General features: G+C 38.5%; 2 protein-coding genes across 5 annotated transcripts in view; one reads left to right on the top strand and one right to left on the bottom strand.

The window, feature by feature from the left end:
• LOC109717248 lies at positions 10,361-15,406 on the bottom strand. Of its 3 annotated transcripts, none has more exons than XM_020242919.1 (6): positions 15,291-15,406; positions 14,370-14,810; positions 14,168-14,293; positions 12,060-14,089; positions 10,610-10,700; positions 10,361-10,528 (listed from the first exon to the last, which is right to left on the bottom strand). In XM_020242919.1, exons 1-6 carry the CDS (start codon positions 15,380-15,382, stop codon positions 10,435-10,437), a joined length of 2,874 nt encoding a protein of 957 aa, XP_020098508.1. In that variant the 5' UTR covers positions 15,383-15,406; the 3' UTR covers positions 10,361-10,434. The 3 variants fall into 3 exon arrangements, 1 of the variants encoding a protein (XP_020098508.1); XR_002218133.1 differs by lacking the exons at positions 10,361-10,528; positions 10,610-10,700 and adding exons at positions 11,538-11,628; positions 11,714-11,800 and having other exon boundaries at positions 11,904-14,089; XR_002218134.1 differs by lacking the exons at positions 10,361-10,528; positions 10,610-10,700; positions 14,370-14,810 and adding exons at positions 11,538-11,628; positions 11,714-11,800 and having other exon boundaries at positions 11,904-14,089.
• Positions 16,074-21,912, top strand: part of LOC109717711 (trithorax group protein osa-like) — a 33,212-nt gene continuing 27,373 nt past the window's right edge. For both annotated transcript variants that reach the window (XM_020243589.1, XM_020243590.1), the window contains exon 1: positions 16,074-16,745. In XM_020243589.1, the coding sequence (XP_020099178.1) occupies positions 16,147-16,745 (599 nt within the window). In that variant the 5' untranslated portion in view covers positions 16,074-16,146. The remainder of the gene's footprint in view (positions 16,746-21,912) is intronic.

The raw sequence follows: 21,912 nt of genomic DNA on the forward strand, positions 1-21,912 counted from the left end.
GTGTATGGATGTATGAATGTATGGATATTTGTATGTTCAGTGGTAGTGGTTGTATCCTGTTTGTACTTTTGTACTTGTGCGACGCCGTGCAAATACAGGGAGACTCTGTCCGTATGAACAGTGGACTCCCGGTATTTATGGTGGATCTGGCACACCTTAGGGGTTAGGTTTTCAAAAAAAAAAATTATGCTGTGTTTTTAACCTAAAGGGACCCCGGGGCATGACAATTCCAAAGAGGTATCTTCTTGGCTCAGGTCGGTAATAGGAGTTGCCACTTCAGGAACATTCGTTTTGAAATGATCGACACGGTTGAAATGATGATCTAAAGATAAAAACTCGACAGAAAGAGTCTGCTGCCGAGTCAAAAAAGAAGAGAGGTGAATTGACAAAGTTTTCGCAAAATATTTACCTGCGAGAGAAAGATTTGGCTGATCTATGAGGTCAAGAAGAAGTGCCCCAAGCTGATCAAATTGTTCCATATTTCGAGCCAAACTAGGAAGACCACTACTATATAGTCTTAAGCACTCATCCAATTTCTACCGAGTCTCAGCCGAAGTGGTGGTAGAGAGGTCTTCTTTTCGTTTGATTTCAGGCTCAAAGAGGCATGATATAGTTGAAATTATTCTAATATCTGTTGCATTTACATTTCATACTTCCTATATCATATCTATGCATCAGTTGACTTAGTGGTGTATCTCGCCACTCTCGGCGGCTTACCTACTGGGAACTATTATTTAATAGTTCTCACCCTCATTGGTTAGTTGTTTTTGTTTCAGAGCCTTACGTAGCGGGAAAGACTAGGGATCGTGGCAAGGGAGGCAACGACTAGTTAGAGCCTCACGATGTATGATAGTTGAAACCACAAATTTATTTAGTGGCTTAATGTTGTGATGTAATTGTACTTTATGTGAGATCCTATGTTTTCATATTGTACCTTTGATTAGAATTGTTGTAATCTTGAGGTTTTAGTTCCAAATTTTTGTATCTAGCTATCTATACTCTCGCTCTGATTACCATGATTAGGATAGATTTTTCTATTGCTCTCTTTGACTGTTGTAGACGCCTTGTGCACACTGTGATTTTTGGTATGCACGGCGGGTCATGGCACGTGCCCGGCGGGCTTTCGCTGCAGCCCGTGGCGTGACATGCTAGACATTGAGAACATTACTGTCATAAAGCGACATTTGACTTAGTAAACGGTTAAACCTTTACACTATGATATAGAGATAGACCTTTCGGTTGCTAGTACTTGTACCATGTTCCAGACATGCCTACCGTGGATATTGAGATGGATGATCATACTTGCTTGCCATTGTGCTCATTTGCACATGCTTGTGAGGGTCGCTTCCTATAAGCCGGTACTGCGAAGTTGGCCTACTCGACATAAGCTCGCCCGTGCGGGATTGGGTGCCTACTGGGTCGGGTTGGGACATGCTCATTTCTAACTGGGGAATGTTGGACTACCACGAGCCATTAGGCGGTGCAAGCCGGACTACACTTGTGCGTGTCCCGATTTGGAATTGGAAAAATGACATTAAGGGCGTGTTTGGTTCGAAGTCGGAGTCGGAATCGGAATCGGAATCAAAATAAGCTGGAATCAGAATCGGAATGACTCATTACCTAATTCTGTTTGGTTTATCACCTAAATCGGAATCGGAATAAATCATTTCCATTGTCGGTGTTTGGTTCAGGTGGATATAAAAAATGTAATCAAATTAATATACTAACATTGTCTTTATAATATATTAATTTAAATTCAAATTAAATATTAAATATTAAAAATTTACATCAAAATTTTGAAATAATGTCAAAATTTTAAATCTATTTTTTTTTAAAAAAATTAAACTTTTAAGTTGAGTGGATAATTTAAAATATGAAACTAAATTTTAATTTATTCAAATTCAAACTTAAAATTACAATTTAAATTTTAATTTGAATCCATAAATTTAATTTAAGTTTGAAATAAAATTGAATAAAACTTTATATAAATTAAAATTTAATTTAAATTCAAATTCATAAGTTAGATTCGAAATACTTGATTAAATTTTAATTTTTAATTTAAGTTCAAATTAAAATTTAAAATTATATATTTATTTTTTAAATTTTAACTCATATTTTAATTAAAAAAGTTGAAAAAATAAATTTAATCCGAATAAATATTCATTCTGTCCGGATTTAACTTCCAATCCGGTCTAAGAGGCCAGATTGAAAAAAGGGGTGATTGGGGGATTCCCATTCCACTCGGGAATTGAAATCAGAATGGGACTCCCGCGTACCAAACACCCGCAAATGGATTCGCCCATTCCCATTCCGATTCCAGGGTGAAAAATAAGCGAACCAAACACGCCCTAAGTGAATAATGTGACAATCATCACCATGTAGTGCATATTAGTGGACTCATTGGACATGCTCATTCATGATAGAATCGCATTATGCTAAGTAAAGGCATAGTAGTTTAGTAAATCTTATTACTTGCTTATTATCCATTTGTTTATTTCAATTACATGCTTACGTACTACTTATGCCTTCATGACCTAGTGGTGTATTTCACTAATGTTGGCGACTTACCCACTGGAAACTAGTGACTAATAGTTCTCATTCCCATTTTGTTACTGTTTTTGTTTACAGAGCCATCCACGTGGGAGAGGCTAGGGATCGCGGCAAGGGGGTCACATCTAGTTAATCGTAGCTTGGAGTATTTTACTAGGTGGTCATCTCTCCTTTTGTTTTAGTTGGAGAGAGAGATGTTTATACCTGATGTATAGAGACCACCACTTTTGTATATAGTTTTATTCATGTGGATCTTGTGATGTATTTACCTTATGCATTATCATAGTTGTTCAGTTTTATTTTCCTACTTGTCTCTAGAGATTAGATGTATTTATGCTCTGATATCATACTAGATGTCATTATCTTTTCGTTTATTCATCGTATTATTGTAGACGCCTTATATGTTGTAGGCATATGGTGGGTCTGGACATGTACCAGGCGGGCTTCCGCTGGGTCCCGGGCGTGACAATCAACGAGCAGATGCAACACAATAATTAAAATCGGGAAGAGGTCGCAAAGCACCATAATCGTGGTAGCCACCAAACAAACATAGGCAACACAGCCAGCAAGAACAAAGGTGAAAAAAAAATTCAATAAATTTCCAACCCCATACATAAAAAAGAATATGCAGCATAAAAAATTGGAACCGACCTACACCAACAGTGAGAAATTCGGGCGGAACTGATGGCGGTAGGGATGAAAAACACCAAAAAAAATCAAAGGAAACCAAAGAGAAGTAAACAACAGGAAAAGAAAAACAAACTGCAAATAATCTGGTATTTATAAGCCATCTTTCTAAGCAAAAGACCGATCAATTTATCATAGAAGGGGCGGGAGACACACCCGGACGCGAACCATACTCCGTTTGTACCTGCCGTATCCTTCGAGCCATCTACATCGGCAACTGACTCCCACGGTGCCTTGGCGAGTTACAGAAGGGCATGTCACAAGGGAGCACGGCCTGCCTTTCGAGGCAGCAAAAAGATCTGCAAAAAATCTTAGAAGCCAAGGCCATACCAACAACTCTACCAGGCCATGGCGGAGACGATGACAGAACCGCTCCTCTCCTGGCTCGGCGAGGATGGCCATGCCCGTCCTAGCAAAGACTTGGGTAACGGCGGACCGCCATGGAGGAGGTCGCAAGCAAGAGGGAGAAAAAAAATGGTGGAGAGAAAACAGGAACAATGAAGGGCCTAATGGCGTAACCCACCCAGAATATCTGCAGGGCCCATATATACGATGATCGGAAGCAGGACCCACCAGCCGTGGGTTGTGGAGAACGCGATCGAAAGCAGGACCCACCAGCCGTGGGTTGCGGAGAATGCTCAAGAGTTCCCAATTAGTAGTTTATATAAATAGATAGATAGATGCTATTGAAATTTACCCGTCGTATTATAATTATTTGAAAAAAAAAATTAATATATTTTTTTTTGATAGAAAGAAATTTGATTAGTTGAGAAATTGATGACATGCGCTACTGTCATAAAAGGACCACTGTTTGTGTAATAATAAGAAAAGAGGAGGACGTGATAGATTTAAATTTTGAAATTTAAATGTGGCTAAGTCGAATTCAATTCAAGTCCAGTTTGAATCCAAACCCAAGCCCGAATATAACTCCACCCCAAATTTATCCCCATTATTATTATTATTATTATTATTATTATTATTATTATTATTATTCTCCTCCCCCTCATATGTTAAAAAAAAAAAAAGAGTAAAGAAAGGTGCGCCAGGAAGTTGGAGCACAACAAAAGAAGAGAAAAAAAGGGTGGTTAGTTGAGATTCATAAGAGATGTGGGTCCCACCATCTCTCTTATGATAATCATATATCTTGTGTGTGGGCCACACAACAAAAAAAATCCTAACTTCCCATTCACCCCCATTCACCCCCATGTCAAAAAAAAAATAAATAAATAAATAAAAAAGTTTTCCCACCTTCCCACTAACCTACTAAAATCTCTCCAATTAACCCACTAACCCACTAAAAAAAAACCTCCCATCTACTAACTAACTAGAAAACATATAAAAGAGAGAAAGATACGATGAAAAAGGGAGGATTTTTTTAGAGGTTGTTAGAGATCAACTGTTTAGGCAAAAAAAAAAAAGGGAGAGAGAAAGAAGGTCCGTTCAAAAAAAAGATAGACATATCTATTCAAAAAAATATATACGAAATATATTTTCTTTCTTCCACTTCTCACAAAAAAAATAATAATAATAATACTCTGGTCCTCTTTTATCTACATCAATGGCGCTTAGCTGTCGGCGGAAGTAACGGCGCATCGGCACCACGACGGAGGTGACATCGACAACCGCGGCGGAGCTTCATCCGCCGGCGCTTAGCCGTCGGTGGAAGTAACGACGCATCAACGACCACGATGGAGGTGACATCGGAAACCACGGCGGAGATGATGTGAAGCCGGCGATCTTCCGTTTGGCCCTTAGCCGTCGACGGAAGAGAAGAATAGCCTCCATTCATCCCTACATTAGCAATGTCGGCAGAAGTAACGGCGCATCGACGACCACGACGGAGGTGACATCGGCAACCACGGCAGAGATGATGTGAAGCTGGCGATCTTTCGTTTGGCGCTTAGCCGTCGACGGAAGAGAAGAACAGCTATGGCGGAGCTTCATCCGCTTGCGCTTAGCCGTCGGCGGAAGTAACGGCGCATCGGCGACCACGACGGAGGTGACATCGGCAACCACGGCGGAGATGATGTGAAGTCGGCGATCTTCCGTTTGGCGCTTAGCCGTCGACGAAAGAGAAGAACGGTCTCCATTCATCCCTACATTAGCAACGTCGGCTGAAGTAACGACGCATCGACGACCACGACGGAGGTGACATCGGCAACCATGGCGGAGATGATGTGAAGCCGGCGATCTTCCGTTTGGCGCTTAGCCGTTGATGGAAGAGAAGAACAGCCATGGCGGAGCTTCATCCGCCAGCGCTTAGCCGTCGGCGGAGGTAACGGCGCACTGGCGACCACGACAGAAGATATAGAAGTCAATAATTTTTTTTGCTTGGTGCTTAGCCACCGGCGGAAAATAAGCACGGCCTCCACCGACAATAGAGATGGAGTTTCGTAAACAAAGAATGGCAATCATCTTTAAATACGTATTTAGCAACAATAGTAAATCATTGGCATTTACTATACTTGTTCACCATGCAATATTTGAAAGAAAGACTATGAGGTTGGACAAATCCCTCACATGCATGTAAATTAATTACATGTAAGTTAATTATGGTGAATGGAGAAAAGGTGGCCGCAAGTTTGTTGTCCAATCATGGCTTTTGCTGCGGCTTCTTCAATTCCGATACTCCATCGGCCTCAAAATTTCGATGCTACTTCGCAAATTTTTCCGATCGCCGGTGCCTTTTTGTGTTAAAAGAGGAATCACCCATTCGAATTGATAGTCGCTTGCCAAAATATTGTTGCTCGTTACAGAGAGACGAGAAATTATTATTATGATGGGAAGTGGAAGAAAGAAAATATTAGCTTACATTCATCTAATCTCATTAAGCTTTGAATTAAGAAGTTCAAAATTTGAAATTATTTTGAACTCTCTTTAAATGGATAGACTTATTAATTTCACATGAGAAAGAGCATGCTTTGGCTATTTTTAATAATAAAATGAGATTTTATTTTATTTTGGTTTGAAACTCAAATTTAATTTCAAGACATCCAAACATAAATTGAAGTCTTCAATTTGAATCTCATGATTGACTATATATAGATCCAAATAAAATCAATTCCGTACAGGCCTAGTCTTAACCTTATGAACCCCAAACCACCAAAATTGAAGCATCAAAAAGTTTGAGCCCAAAGTCCAAGTCTAGATTTTAACCATGTAAACTTAATTCAAAGCATTAACTACACCATATGAGCCAAACTCAGATTCACGACCAATCCAAATTTTAACTATTCTAACTCACATTGAGCCTAAGCCCAAATATAGCTTTTTAAATCAAACCCAGGTTTGATTATAAACCTAAACTATACGGGCCTGACTTCAGCCCAAACCTAAATCCAATGGCCAACCTACATCTTAACTTAAACTATGATAGCTCATACTAAACCCCACACCTAAGCCCAACTCAAACCTGAATTATATAGGTCTAAGTTCAAAAAAAAAAAAGAAAAAAGAAGAAGAAGAAGAAGAGTATCTAAATCTGAACCCAACCCGATTAAACTCAGCTAAAACCTGAATTTAAATCGGACTGCCCAAGTTGAGCCCGCTCCCAATTCCAACCCAAATCTGAACTTAGAGTCACATAAAGCCTAACCCCAAACCTAATCTCAAGCCTAGATCATGTCAATCAAAATCAAATTCCCAATCTAAATCAATTCAAATTATGCAAAACCTGATCCAAATTCAAATCAACATTTGTCCTAAGCCATAGCTATAGGACTATATCAATCCAACCGCTTCTCCAAGTCCTTAGAAACAAACAATTTCAATCCAATTCTCTAGCATATAAAACTAGAGTCAAATCACAACCATATTCAAACTCGATCAAATTCTAAATATATGCTTAGAATTGATCAAATCGTCTTTTTATCTTAGTACATGTGACTAAGGTAAAAATAATGAATTAGATTTTTACTAATCAAATTAAATCGATTGAACTCTAATACATATACTTAGAGTTCAAATAAATGAAACCAAGTTAGACTCTAATATGTATAATTAGAGTTTAATTTAAATCAATTTTGGCTAATCCTAATACATATATTTAGTATTTAGCCATCCTTCACCTTAGAGTGAACTCAAATATAGTTTGACTCTAATATATATACTTAGAGTTCAATTAAATTAATTAGACTCTAATATGTATAATTAGAGTTAATTTAAATCAAATCGGCTAATTCTAATACATGTAGATTTAGCCATCCCTCATCTTATGGTGAACTCAAATTTGATTGGACTTTGACACATACAATTAGAGTCTAATCAATTCAAACCCAACTAAATCCTAATACATACAACTAGGATTTAGTTAAATCTAATTGGACTAACCTATTAAAATTATAGGTGTAATTCAGATTAAGTTCAATTGACCGTTATACTCATGTCGTTGAACTAACCATTTTCTCTTTTATTATACACTGGGGATATGTCCCTGGTTAAGCTATGTAATTGTATACTGAATTATGTTATAAAATTCATCTTTTATTCAATTTCAGCATTACAGAGGTCTCTTAATCGAAGGTGCCCTAACATTTTGCAGGGGTAATTAACAATAAACGCTTGCGTTTATTGAAAGCCATGAATCCACAATACCTGGTAACAATATATAATTAAATATTAATCTGAATCATGAATACTACCCCACGAAAAATCAAAAATAAGATTAACCGTGCGAGGTGCGTCATTCTGGGTCGCAGACAACCACCTCGGCGGTTAGGATCGCCTGTAGGGCGCGCTTGATTCAAGTTATGTAATATTACAGAGTATTTTGATATATCTAGATATTTTAAATTTCTAAATGAGATTACTACTTATACTGCATTAGCGCATTTGGTTTAATACAGTAATGTAATGTTGGGTTGCAGTGTTTATATTATTACTATATTTGGTTTATTTATAAAATTCAGTAATCTAGACAATAAAGTATAGACTATTCCAAAATTGCCCTTAGTCATAGTTTGTAATTTTTTTTTTTACTATTTACAAATAAATTTTTTAAATTTATTTTAAATAGTTTAATTTTTAAAATTTAAAAATTTAAAAATTTAAAATTTAAAATTTAAAATTCAACAAAAATATAAATTTAATATTTTAATTTAAAATATAAATATGAAATTTATAAATTTAAAATCTAAAATATAAATATAAATTTAAATTTAAAATTTGAAATCTAAATATAAAATTTTGATTTTAAAATATAAATTTGATTTTTAAAATTTAAAAATTAAAATTTAAAATTTAAAATTTAAAATTTAAAGTTTAAAATTTAAAATTTAAAATTTAAAATTTAAAATTTGCAACATCAAATTTAAAATTTAAAATTTAAAATTGAAGTTTAAAATTTAGAAATTGAAATTTAAAATCTAAAATTTAAATTCAAATTTAAAAGTTAAAATTTAAAATTAAAGTTTAAAAATTTAAAATTAAAGTTTAAAAATTTAAAATTTAAAATTAAAATTAAAATTAAAATTTAAAATTTAGAATTTAAAAATTGACAATTCAAAATTTTAAATTAAATTTTTTTAAATGATGCATTAAAAGAGTTTCGGGAGTTAGAGTGGTAAAATTGTGATTTTTATATATTACTGGTTTTTAATAATACAAGAAACACGACCTTTTATAGTTAATATTTTCGGCATAATTCTGCTCGATTTGTAATGCTATATTAACAATATAATTACATAGCAGATGAATCAACTACAGTAATCTTAGTAGGATTGTCTGAGGATAACTCGAACCAAAGTTGGCCGTAAGTTAAATACAACTTGCACTAATCTATTAAACTATATGAATTCACAATGTTGTTTGCCATATGGCAAGTTTTCTTTCAATCTCACTAGCCTTTTTTTTGAACTCACATTTGTTCTTGACTCTTCTCCTCCCATTCTCTCTATTCAATGACGTGTAATCAATATCCTCTTTAATTTATACGTTACTTATTTTCCTCTTCAATATTGGTATTTTTTCTCCCTCCAACATTTTTTCAACGCCAAACCCTTCACCTCCCCATCCTTTGAAATTACAAGAATTAATTAATCGAAAATACAATATTTAATTATATGCACCATATTCCACCAATGAATGGACTTTGCAACTCCAATCTACTCCCCACTCCATTAATCCCCCCCCCACTCTTTTGTATGGCCTCCTATTTTTCATGCAAAAAAGAATATTATCATCTAATCTCCTACCCTACACTCATCTGGCTCTCTCTCTCTCATTGTGTTAATGAAGATGATGTGGACGATGAAGAAGAAGAAGAGCATGTGAAGAGCGTTATCTCCTTCCATAAGCATCGTCCCACAAAGCCTAACCGCGGCCTATGTAAGTAGCCGCTGGGTTGATTCAGCTGCGCTGGAGTAGCTCTTTTTTTATCTTTCACAACGGAATGTTCAAAAGGCATATAGTACGATAAAATTGTATGTTTCTTACTGTGTTTCGATTATTTTAAAAAAATTATATAAGCTTTTAACTATAATTTTATCTTTTTAGCAATTGAATTTAGTTATGCAAATTGACTGTGCTTAACATAATATAGCTTCCTATATATCAATAAGCTGTAAATATAAATTTTATTATAATTTTAAAATTTTATTTTTATTATTTACCCGCTACATCGTGCGGGTCTTTGCACTAGTTTTCGCATGAAAGAAGAAAATTGCTCCACGTGTAAACTAATCAGTGCCACGCTTATCCGTGCTAGAGCATCCATCAATCTAGTGGGCTCCGGAAGATCATCCATCAAATGACCGATACTGCTAACAGCATGCCGCATAGCATACACCTGTATAAACATACATGATTATATATAATGAATATCCTTATATTAAAATAAACTATAAAATAAAAATAATCTTACCAATCGTCGCTCGACATTCCCACGCGGCAGAAAAGTAAGTGGAGGCCGCTGTACAGGACGAGAAATCCACCTCCGTGTGATCCCCCAATACCACTGCATGTATACAGAGGTAGCTCGTATCGGATCTGGATCAACGAACGGACTTTGCTCCGCAATATGCTCCAGACGATCTGCCCAACGCTGAATATATGGAGCATGAAACGCTGTCCAGTCCTCGCCTGATCTACCCTGCGAGGTGATCCTCTGTATAGCTTCTACGGCCTCCGGTATATGCTGCAGCAATCCAAACTGACGCAGAATTCTATCAGGCAAATGTAGCTCAACAATATGAAAACATATCAAACTAGTTCTCGAACGCCAAATTGCAGAGCCCTCAAGACAAAATGCAGGAAGACCGACCAAAACATCCTCCATATAGGGCGTCCATGTAACCTGTACAAGTGTATTAAAAAAAATGAATGTAAAATTTTAGAATGTATATGCATGTATTTAATTTATGAAATCTATACGTACTTGTGACTCTCTCTGCTGATCGAGCTCATCGCGATAAAACTCAATGTCAGTCGCCCTGACATTTCCACGAAATCGCAATCCCATGTTCCACCTGCAGAAGTGATTAATAGTATATTAAATTAGCGGTATAATATATCAATACAATATCAATATTTATTATTTTATTATATTATATTTTAAATACATAGCATACCGACAACCCAATGGACAATCATGGAGATCCGGTGGAGCTCCAACTCGATCGGGACGTCCAATATGTATATGGTCCCATGCCCATATCTAAGAACAATAAAAAGTTAACTATAAAATTAGTAAAAAGAAACTAAGTTATAAGTTATAAGTTATTAGTAAAAAAAACTAAGTTATAGTGATTTGACCTGTAGTAGTGTACCAAAAGCACAACACTCGGCCTTTCCTTTCATAGAGGCATTCCCTAATGCCCGATAGAGATGGGCCAAGGTAGCTGCGCCCCAAGCTAGGCCTCCGCAGAAGTCAAAATCCTCAAGTAGCGGTAGCCACTTGAGGTGAACGCGATATCCAGTGGGGTTAGGAAACAAACTGCATCCAATTTGAAATAAAATGTATGCTCGTGCAGATGCTGCAACCACGGCCGCCGGAGCATCCAAAGGAATATGCCGGAAATGCTGAAACAACCACTCCAAGCGGATCTGGCCGGCGACGACATCGTCTGGCTGTATCCCAAGAAGGAGCTCACATGTATGCAACAAATCAAATGAAACACGTCCTGTAACAGGCTCCCCGGAGACTCGTAGTCCAGCTATAATGGCCACATCACGTAGCGTAACTGTCATCTCTCCGTGACGTAGGTGGAATGTCTGCGTCTCGCGCCTCCATCGCTCTATCAACGCCCCTAACAGAGCCTGATCTAGCTGTACTCGTCTAAGGCGGGAGACGTAGAAAAAGCCAGCATGTCGTAAGTGCTCTATCACTCCCGGATGCTCGACTATCCATGTGTTCAGTTTACGGCCATGCTCCGTAAACTGAACTGGCGCGTACCCCTGTAAAGTTTATTCACTTTTTAGCAAATTCTCCTTTTAAGTATTTAAATTACAAACTTTTTTATAAATGCATAACTTAACATACCTCTGATCGCACGTAGCTCGACCGATGCCTATCCTGGTCTGATAGAACTGATGGATCAACTGGCCCGGGATCCTCGTGATCGTCCATCTGCAAAATAAAGTATATAAATTAGTGACCATTAAATTGAACATTAATAGATGAATCTAGAAATCAAATTATTGTAGATAGTCAAACATAAGTTATCATCAACCTATAGCTCTACGTCTACGGCCTTCATTTGTTCTATCTTGATTATTTGGACATGTAGTCCTATAATGTCCCTGTTGTTTACAAATAGTGCACATAGTTCTTCGCATTCCTTCTCTCTCGTCCATGGCATTTCGAATACGAGTTGATCTTGGACGACCTTTCTTTCTCCTGATTGGTGGTGGTGCCAGCGGTGGTCCTTGAGGGCGTGGCCAGCTTCTTTTGTCTGGGACAGGGTGAAATTGCGGGAAGTAAGCACGACGGTAATTCTCACATGTATACCATTCAGAACACAGACTATAGTAGTCAATGTTCATTTGACCATTACTGCATACAGCTAGAAGATGTGAGCATGGCAACCTAGTGAGCTCAAACTCATGGCATGAACAAGTCGAGGTTCTCCCGTCAAGAACCACCTCATATTGTCCATTTCCGGTAGTAATTTGAAACTCGTTTACTCCGTAACGATCCACACGGTGTCCTCTTGCGATTATCATATAACTCCTAATTAACGCCTCCTGTTTTGGTGTCAATACTGTAGTGTATGTCTCACCTTTATCACGGCGCTTAACAAAATAATTGTTTACCTTATAAAATGTAGCGGCCACAAATGCTGTGATAGGTAAACCACGTACACCCTTAAGCACTCCATTTAAACTCTCCGACCGATTTGTCGTCATTGTCCCAAAACGCCGTCCACCATCAAATGCTCTCGCCCAATATTCCCTTTCCCCTTGGAGCTCGTGCACCCAAAGCCATGCCGCTGGATCCATTTCTTTCAACTGATCCTTATGCTCATAATATTCCTTTGCAGTTGCAGCACATCCTATGCCCGTATAAAATTTATTGAGCACAGTTTCATTTTTAAAACCGGCTTTTTTCATATTAGCCTGCATATGGCGGAGGCACCAACGGTGAGCATGTCCCTCGCTTCTCGGAAACTCCTCCGCAACAATCTCCTTTAACCCAGGAAAGCGGTCTGAAATTAAACAAATAGATCGATCACGTGTCACTAAAACCTTTAGATGTCGTAAAAACCAACGCCAACTAGCCGCATTTTCTCCCTCACAAATAGCAAACGCCAATGGGTATAACCCATTATTAGCATCTACACCCGTCGCAATCAACGCATGCCCTTGATACTTTCCATACATATGGGTTCCATCAATGCTCAACAATGGTCGACAATAAGAAAACCCATTAATTGACGGCCCGAAGGCCCAAAATACTCGCCCAAACTGCCTAACACCATTTGGCAGGATTTTAGGATCAAGACGCCATTGAGTCCCGGGATTCACGCGCTGTAGTATAGATAGGAAGCGACCAAGATCGGTGTATGACTCCTCCCAACCACCATAAATGATCTGTAGTGCTTTACTTCTAGCCTGCCACGCTTTCGAATAAGGTATGTCTACATGCAATTCATTACGCACCTTTTCTTTAATTTCCGCCGGTGTCAAAGTAAGCTTTACCCTCAATGATGGGAGAATATGTCGACATATAAGAGATGAAGTACAGTTTCGATGTACAGTGTTAAGCACCGGCACTAAACATGTATGTTGCCCGGAGTATTTTTTAACTCTAAAATAACTCACATCCTTTGGTACCGATGCATGTAATCTCCAAGGACATGAATCTACCATGCATTTAACTGTATACGCCTTTGTCGTCGACTTTATTACTTTCATTTGCACGTTGTGAGCAATATGCCATTCCCCCAGAGTGTGCAATAAACTTGCTTTATCAGGAAATACCCGACCAACCCATAAGTCATCAATAGTAGGAGGGGGCTGTTCAATCTGCGGACGATCATGCACATCGTTATCAGCCACATACTGGTCAATCCAATCATCATCTTCTACAAATTGGTCTGGATGATCTATGTACTCTGCACCTTCATCTGGATCATCAACATATTCATTATTGACAATTGGATCATCACCCTCAGTATATATGATATCTGCGAGAACACCCAGTCCACCATCATGATCTGCATCATAATGATGAACTTCTGCCACAATGTTCTCATTTACGGCCAAATTTGAAGATTCATGTCCAACACCCTCATGATCAGTAGTGTAACGGTCTTCAGCTACTTCTTGTTGCACTTCCGCCCGATTTCCTATACCGTCATTTTCGGTTCCCAATGGATACGATCCAAAGTCATGCACATCATGAGAGGTATGAAATCTGCAATTATTTCGTAGTTAATCACTTTCTAACCAAATAAAACAGTGAATGATTAAATTAATTGTAGCGTATTCTAACCCTTCTTCACATGAGACGCCTTGCTCTCTACCCAGTGGGGCATGAGAACTAAAACCCGTGGCATGATGAATAGTACGTGGGAGGGGAGGAGGATCACCAACAACTACATTTGAAAAATTGTACTCCCTACAATTGATGGGAGAAGGCAATATAAATATTTTAATAAAATCTGTATACAAAAGTTAAATTTTGCAATACTAACCTAGGTGCATCAGCTCCTCCTCCAATATCAGCACGAAAAGATTCTCTTTCGGGGCCAGGGGATAATACATCCACATTAAAGTCACTGTTTAACATTCTAGAATAATACCCCTGAGAAAGAACTATCTCTTTTTCAACGAAAATTATCAAACACGGAGGGTTTCCCGACAATGCCATCGCACCACACAGTGAGTCATCGTCCGTAACTTCAACCACATCGAATTGATTCATCCCGGTCGAATATCGGACTTTAATAATTAGGCGATACTCATCTCTCGAAGTATCGGTCAATCTATATATTTTTCTCTCGAATTCTGTAAATGTAATATCCACTGGAATACCACTTAATTTCTTACGACCGCCAACGTACTTTGGATTGCTATCATGCGCAAATATTTCTCCATTCCAATGAACAACAATAGCCACATTACTACGCGACATCCTAACTTAAACAAAATATAAAATTTGTAAACAAACATAATTATACCAAATTAAAATGCTGAATTGATACTGCAAATAAGCTGCTAAACTCACCCAAAGCACTTCACTTCCCCTAGAAACACTAATAACTTACGGAGCATCATTTGTTGGTTTCGATCTACATATGAGAGTTCGAATTAAATCAACTACAGTATGAATTCAATTTAAATGATCCAAAAAATACTATTCTAAGTTTTATAGATGCCACAGTATGAATTCAATTTAAATGACCCAAAAAACACTATCCTTCACAAAAGAAACCAACTACGACATTATTCTCGGTGTTGGGCTCTACCACTAATCTAATAGGGCTTAAAATGTGATCTAAAATTATGCATACTACAAAATATAGATAAAATACTGTAAAATAACATAATTATTTAGAAACAATCAACTCTATTTCAAAAATAATTAGATTTTTCTCAAACCTCTCACCACTAACCTAATGGAACAATGTCGTTGCAATGCTGAGGAGAGAAGGCACGGCAGAAGCAGTACAGTCGGCGCCGGCGACGGCGACAGCGACGGCGGCATCCGCAGCGAAGGCGGCCTCGGACTCGGGTCGGATTGAGTGAGATAGAGAGGAGTGAGAGAGCGTGCGGGAGACAGAGAGGAGAAGCTCTGGAGACACAGGAGCTCGTGCGCGGGTACAGTCGGCGCCGGCAACTGCGGCAGCGACGGCGGCGTCGGACTCGGCAACCGAGTGAGTGAGGTAGAGAGGAGTGAGGGAGCGTGCGTGGGACAGAGGAGAAGCTCGCGCGCGGGTGAGTGAGAGAGAAAGGAAAGGGGCTCGGGCGCGGTAGGGTATACTGCATAAAGCCGGTGAATGGTTCACCGCATATAAAAGCGGTGAACCATTCACCGCCTTTAAAAGCGGTGAACCATTCACCGCCTTTAAAAGCGGTGAACTATTCACCGCATTTAAAAGCGGTGAATGATTTACCGCCTTCTCTAATTCCCAGCCCACGGGACGGAGGTATTTGATGGTCACACAAATGCGGTGAATGGTTTACCGCATATATATGCGGTAATCCATTAACCGTGTATGCCTATTCCTCCGCCCACTCGCTGACCTGGCCGATTTGGAGACTATTTTTACAAATAAATTTTAAGAAGACCTATTTTTGTAAATAAAAGTTTCAATAAGACTATTTATAAAAAAAATTCGTTTACAAAGATCCCACGATTCTGTTTTCAACGATTTTAACTTTAGCTACAAGAGTAGCCTTCCTATAACCGTCGGCTCTTCTTTCCGCCCTCTGGCTCTCCTCCTCCGCTGCGCATCATGTCAGGCGAGAATGCCATTGTTACAGTTCCTTTTGCATATGGGATGCTTAGATACATTATTCGCTCTTACTCGTCGCCTCGCCTCTTTCATTTACTACAACAACAGCCAACAAAGAAACATGGCTCCCGCCCGCACCGCCGAACCCCTCTCTCGTTCCTCCGCCGCCATGGATTCCGGCGCCACCGCGGAACCCCTCTCTGGCTCCTCCGCCTCCCACGCCACCCCGGAACCCCTCTCTGGCTCCTCCGCCGCTCCCCTCTCTTCTGCCACCGAAAAGCCCTCCAGCACCTCCGCTTCTTGCTCCGCCGCCGCCGACTCCGCCGCCGCCGAGGAATCCATCTCTGCCGCCGACGAATCCATCTCCGCTGCCGACGAATCTGCTGCCGAATCCCCCAGTCCCGCCTCCGCCGCCACTGCTGCGGGCTCTGGTCGTGCCGCAGCAGCCGACTTTGCATCTTGTGCTGCCGCCTCCTCGGCGACCGCAGATGCCGCCGCCCCCTCAGCTGCGGCTGCAGGTACGTACTCCGCCGCTGCGGCGGCTGCAGATTCTGCGGCCTCCGCCACGGCTGAGGATTCGGCCCCCGCCTCCCCTCTCTGCAGCCCGAGAAGGTACTTAAATATACATAATTAAAATTTTCTTTTTATGGTTACTTAGGTTTTTAGTTATAATTTAATTTGAATTAGTAGGTATCTAATGTATAGACCCTAGGATAATGGTATTTCTTATTTTTGGCTAAGCTCTTACTGATCTATACGTTGAAGTTAATATAATAAGACCATTTTATCACTAGATACACTAATACATGGCATGCGACTATGCTGTAGCATATTAACAATAATATTGGAATGCAGTTAATTTGTTTGTTGTGTATATATTGTACCAATGCATGAAATAAAAGACCGTTCTAATTTTCATATTTGATAAAAATTTAAAATTATTAAAGTAATTAAAATATTTAAACTAATTCTGTGCATAGCAAAGGTTATTGCTAGTATTTATATAAAGTTGGTTCAGATTAATCTTAATCAAATAGCAATTCGACTCTAATTGGGTTCAAATAATTTTAAGTTGAAGATAAATCCTAATGTGATTCCTACTTCCAACCAACCATACTAACTTCAATTGTTCTCTCTTTGCACGAAGTCCCTAAAAAAATTGATATTTCAATTATCATCCTTTTTTTATTAAAAAATTAGAGGGTCGGTTATAACAGTTGAAATCTTTGTTGGGCTTTGCTTATCTCCTGTGTTGTTCTCAATAGCTTCTTTGACCTATTTTGGTCCCTTCTTCAAACCTTTTTGTTGGTTAGGAGTCAGCTGCCACATTTTCATGTCCTTTCTTATACTGGATTTCATAGTTCAACCCTATCAATTTCAATATTCCTTTTTGTTGGATGGCTGTTGAAATTTTATGTTCTAGTATGTATTTGAAACTATCGTGACATGTTTGTATAATAAACCGCTTCGACCTTAGGTAATGCTTCTATTTGGTTATTGCTAGCAAGATTGCCGGGAGCTCTTTCTCTACAATATGGATAGTCCCGGCTCATGTAGTTTGGCTTGTTTATACACCTCTAGTGATGTTTGGTTGGATAGGTCAACGAAAGGAACCAATTAGTTTTTAAATCCACTGATGAAACCAAGGTTTTAAGTGCCCGTTGGCACAGACCGTATCCACCGTGCCGTACCGTGCCAACAAGATACCAGCACGATATAGGCCCCGTGTCGATGACACAGTTCAAAACCCTCTATTTTTTAAATTAGTAAGTAATTTTCTCAATAAAGTTCAAAAGATGTGATAAAAAGACATAATACATAGTTAGAATATTTTGTTGCTAAAGAAAATAAATATTTCATGCTATTATGTGTCGATACACAAGAATTTTTTTGACCGGCACGCATCGGCACGGCTCGGCACGCACCGTGTCGTACCGTGCTGGCAAGTTTCCGGCACGGCCCCGTGCCATGGTACTTAAATCCTCGGATGAAACTCTCTACAAAATGCTGTTCACTTAATGTTGGACTGAGGCATATCATTTTTGCTCTCAAATCCTTAAATTGCTCTCGGTAATTCTCAATCATTCCATCTGAACTAATTAAACTCCCTTACAAGCTTTTTCATGCCTTTACCATTAAATCCTCCCAGATGATGTTTAGTTTATCAATAAGGTATCCCTTCTTCCACTTGTGAGCTCTTCGTTTAAAATTCACGATAACTACTTCCATCCAGTGCCCTTCAGGTATTTGGTAAATTTTAAAGTTTTTCTTAATCTTGTTGATCCTTTCCCTACGCTCTTCACCACAAAAGTAGGATAATCCAATTTTGGGTAAGGTCTATGGTATAGAGCTTTGTTTGTTTGGTGACCTAGAATCACCATAAATCTATCATGAACAGTGGGTTGGGCAGTATTCTTTTCCCGTTGTTATCCCTTTGTCATAGGTGTGCTGCTTCCACATCGGACATTCATTGTCTGCTTTTCCTCCTTGATAAATATTGGTGACTTATTTACAAGCTTTGGGTTTGGATGGCTGAGCGCTTAATAGTTTCAGCAACTGCTCATGCCTTCTTGTTGCTTCAATCTGCATGGCTTCGTATCTATGCTGTCCTTCATATTAGTTTTCATTCGAGTGCTGTGGCAGGGAACTTATCTTCTTATTGTAGTCAGCAACAAATTATTGTACCTTCCCTTCTAATTTCTCATTGCATTTAGAGGTTAGTAATTGCAATCTTTCTTCAATGGAATTTAGTGTTTACTCAAATCTTTAGGTCTTGTTCCTTCTGCCATTTCTTCTTCTTCCTGGTAAAATTTGCTTTTGTATTTGAATCAATTTCCCTTTCTCCCCTTATTTTGGCTTTCTTTTGATTTTCGGTGTATAATTTGTGGATCGATTTCTTTTCACTTCTGGCTACAAGCTCCCAAGGTTGACCTATGTTGCTCATTGCGGCAATGACTTGTTTGTTTGGGTGAAAGTGGAGAGAGATGCTGTCGTTTACGGTCCACTTTTGTTATTTGGTTTGCCGTAATAAAGATTCAGTTGAAACTTGAGTTACCCAAAACAGCATAATGACTTCGGCCCATCTTAGGCTAAAATTAGTTATGGTGAAAGAGATGAAGGAAAAAAATAATATAATAATACAATAGGTAATGCTGATTATATTTAAATATATTTAATTGTGGTACTAATTACTCTTTTCTTTAGTTTATATTTTTAAATATGATGAAAATTGATTTGTTAAGTTTTAGTGTTTCTTGCATTTAGTTTGTGGATTTAAAATATGATGAAAATTGACTAGTTGAGTTTTATATTTCTTCCTACTCTTTGATTTTATTGTTGTATTATGTTGTTTATGAATTAACCAACTTAGTTGTTTTAGATTATTTTTTTAATTATATAGAGATACAATTATATTTTTAATTTATTATATTATAATTTATTATTGTCAAGTTATTTATTATTCTGCATAAATTATATTTTTCACATCATTCACTTTTTGCCAAAGAAATAGTAAAACTGAAGAAACTTTAATAGTTATGGAAATAAACAACGGGGGAGAAATAGTTTTCACTTGAACTATTTCAACCTGAAGTGCATTTCAACAGAAAGTCCACTCTCGGTGAAACAAATAGGCCCCGAGCTGCTGTTTCAACCAACAAAAAGTAGATATCCTGGTAATCTAACTTTCGTGCATTCCCATCTGTGGCAATATGTGAATTGTGAAGGATGGGGCTTAGACTGTGAAGAAAGGGAAGCAACTGTTGTGAAATACCTTATGTGCCACCTGTTATAGGAATTGTCTGCTGCTCTACCATTAGATGGCTGGGGATCTGCTTAAGTCTTCTCTATGTTAGTTCTCTCGCACCATTGTAGGGTCCAGCTTAGGGCTCTAGCAATCTCGATGAGCTGATTGCTCAATCCTACTAGCCTATGGCTCTAGGTCCGATGTGGCCCTAGTAGTGGTTCCTTCATCTAGATCCAACTGAATTGGTTCTTGCAGTTCAAAAGCTTCATTGTGATGCTACTTCAACGATTCTAAGAATCGGAATCAACCTGCGACTACACTACACTTGTCCGCTGGATCTACTCGCTCTAGTACCAAAATGTTATAGCCATATGATTCGCAAATCGTCGGCATTGCTTTGAGTTCGGAAGGCGGGGAGGATGATGGATTGGTTAGGTTTAGGAATTCAGCTAAGACTTGCAGTGAGAATGGGAGTGATAGGGTTCAGTAGGGATAGGGAAGGGAGCATGAGAGAGAGAGAGAGAGAGAGAGAGAGAGAGAGAGAGAGAATGTTTTGGCACAGAAGTAAATTGTGTTAATCTTCTATGCATCTCTAGTACATTCCATGGCTAATATAGTGCCACTAATTACGTGTTAGTTGGAATTTAACCACCTCTAATTATGTAGTATTGGAAAGAAGCTAAATTAGCCATGAAAACATATTGTGTAAATGGGCTGCAGTTGGTCTCGATCCTTGAGCTATTGGGCCGCACCAAGTCTAGTTTGTTGGTGAAAGGGAGCCCTTGTGGCCTAGTTGGTTATCTTTACTTGGATTCATAGTGGTTAAGCCTCTCCCGCGCCTGTTGGTTCAGCCACCCACTCCAACAAGATCTAACCTGTCGCCCTTTATAAGCCTAGATTCTATTGGTTCACTTCCTTTCTAAGCCTAATCCCATTTGTCTCCTTCGATGCTTGAAACCCTACTATTCTTCCATCGTCCTGGTCAGTACCTATCTCGAACTAGCTCGATCAATATCGGACTGCAGTCACAAACCGCAACCATATTGGATGTCATGCCATGCATTGGTTAGAGCTTGGTGCTGAAATTTTACTTTTTAGATCTTGGATGTAATTTCAACTTTTTTTTAAAAAAGAATCATATTTTAGAACTTTAGAAGAGAACTCCAATTAAGAATTTAGGAATAAAAATATAATTCCAGCAATGAAGGAACTAAGAACTCAATTAACTTTAGTCAAAGAACTAATAGCTTAAGTTCAACAAACAGATTAATGAACCACAAACAAGTACATATAATAGTTTTATCAAAATGGTAAAAGGATTGATTCTAATAAAATGGTAAGTTAGAGATGGTAGTGGGGTAGTTTTGATTCCTTGGGGATGAAAATACTAGATGGTGAATATTCAAGAGCACATATTTATAATTTCCTTTTTTACCTTTTCCTTTTTCATGCCTAGGAAAATGTATTGCATGCGGCTGCCTAGGAGCCACCCATGAAAAAAGAGGCATTGGTGACTTTTGGCCTTCCTACCTCTCGGCCCTTCGCCATGTGGCGACTTTCATAGTCATGAATAAGAATCGATGACAAAAGAGGCATTGGTGACTTTTGGCCTTCCTACCTCTCCGCCCTTCGCCACGCGGCGACTTTCATAGTCATAAATAAGAATCGATTAGTTGGAGAAGATTGTAGGCCCTGTAAATCTTGTTTGGCTGTTCCATTGGTTGACAATGAATAGATTAGGTTTGGGTTAGTTTCGAACTTATTTTGTCGGGTCATCTGTTCAGATTTAGCTTGTTATAGGCTGGTTTTATTGGGTTTTAGGTTCAAATTTAGGCATATTTGAGTTAGATTCAAAATGTTGGGTCTATTTTGGTTTGTTTAGGCTGCTTTTAATTGTTGGATTATATATTTAGATGTAAGCCTCTTTGGGTTAGATTAAGGTTTAGGTCAACCTATCCAACCTTCCTCTAGCAAACTATGCTTGGATAGAATGAACCAACTGAAAAATAAGCATATGTAAAAGCCAAAATGACG

Source organism: Ananas comosus, linkage group 11, assembly GCF_001540865.1.
Source record: "Ananas comosus cultivar F153 linkage group 11, ASM154086v1, whole genome shotgun sequence".
Lineage (NCBI taxonomy): Eukaryota > Viridiplantae > Streptophyta > Magnoliopsida > Poales > Bromeliaceae > Ananas > Ananas comosus.

Coding starts and splice junctions, on each gene's coding strand:
- LOC109717248 (XM_020242919.1), bottom strand. CDS start 15,382: ATGCCGCCGTCGCTGTCGCCGTCGCCGGCGCCGACTGTACTGCTTCTG. Junction 14,294..14,369: donor GGAGGAGCTGATGCACCTAG/GTTAGTATTGCA, acceptor CATCAATTGTAG/GGAGTACAATTTTTCAAATG. Junction 14,090..14,167: donor GGCGTCTCATGTGAAGAAGG/GTTAGAATACGC, acceptor AAATAATTGCAG/ATTTCATACCTCTCATGATG.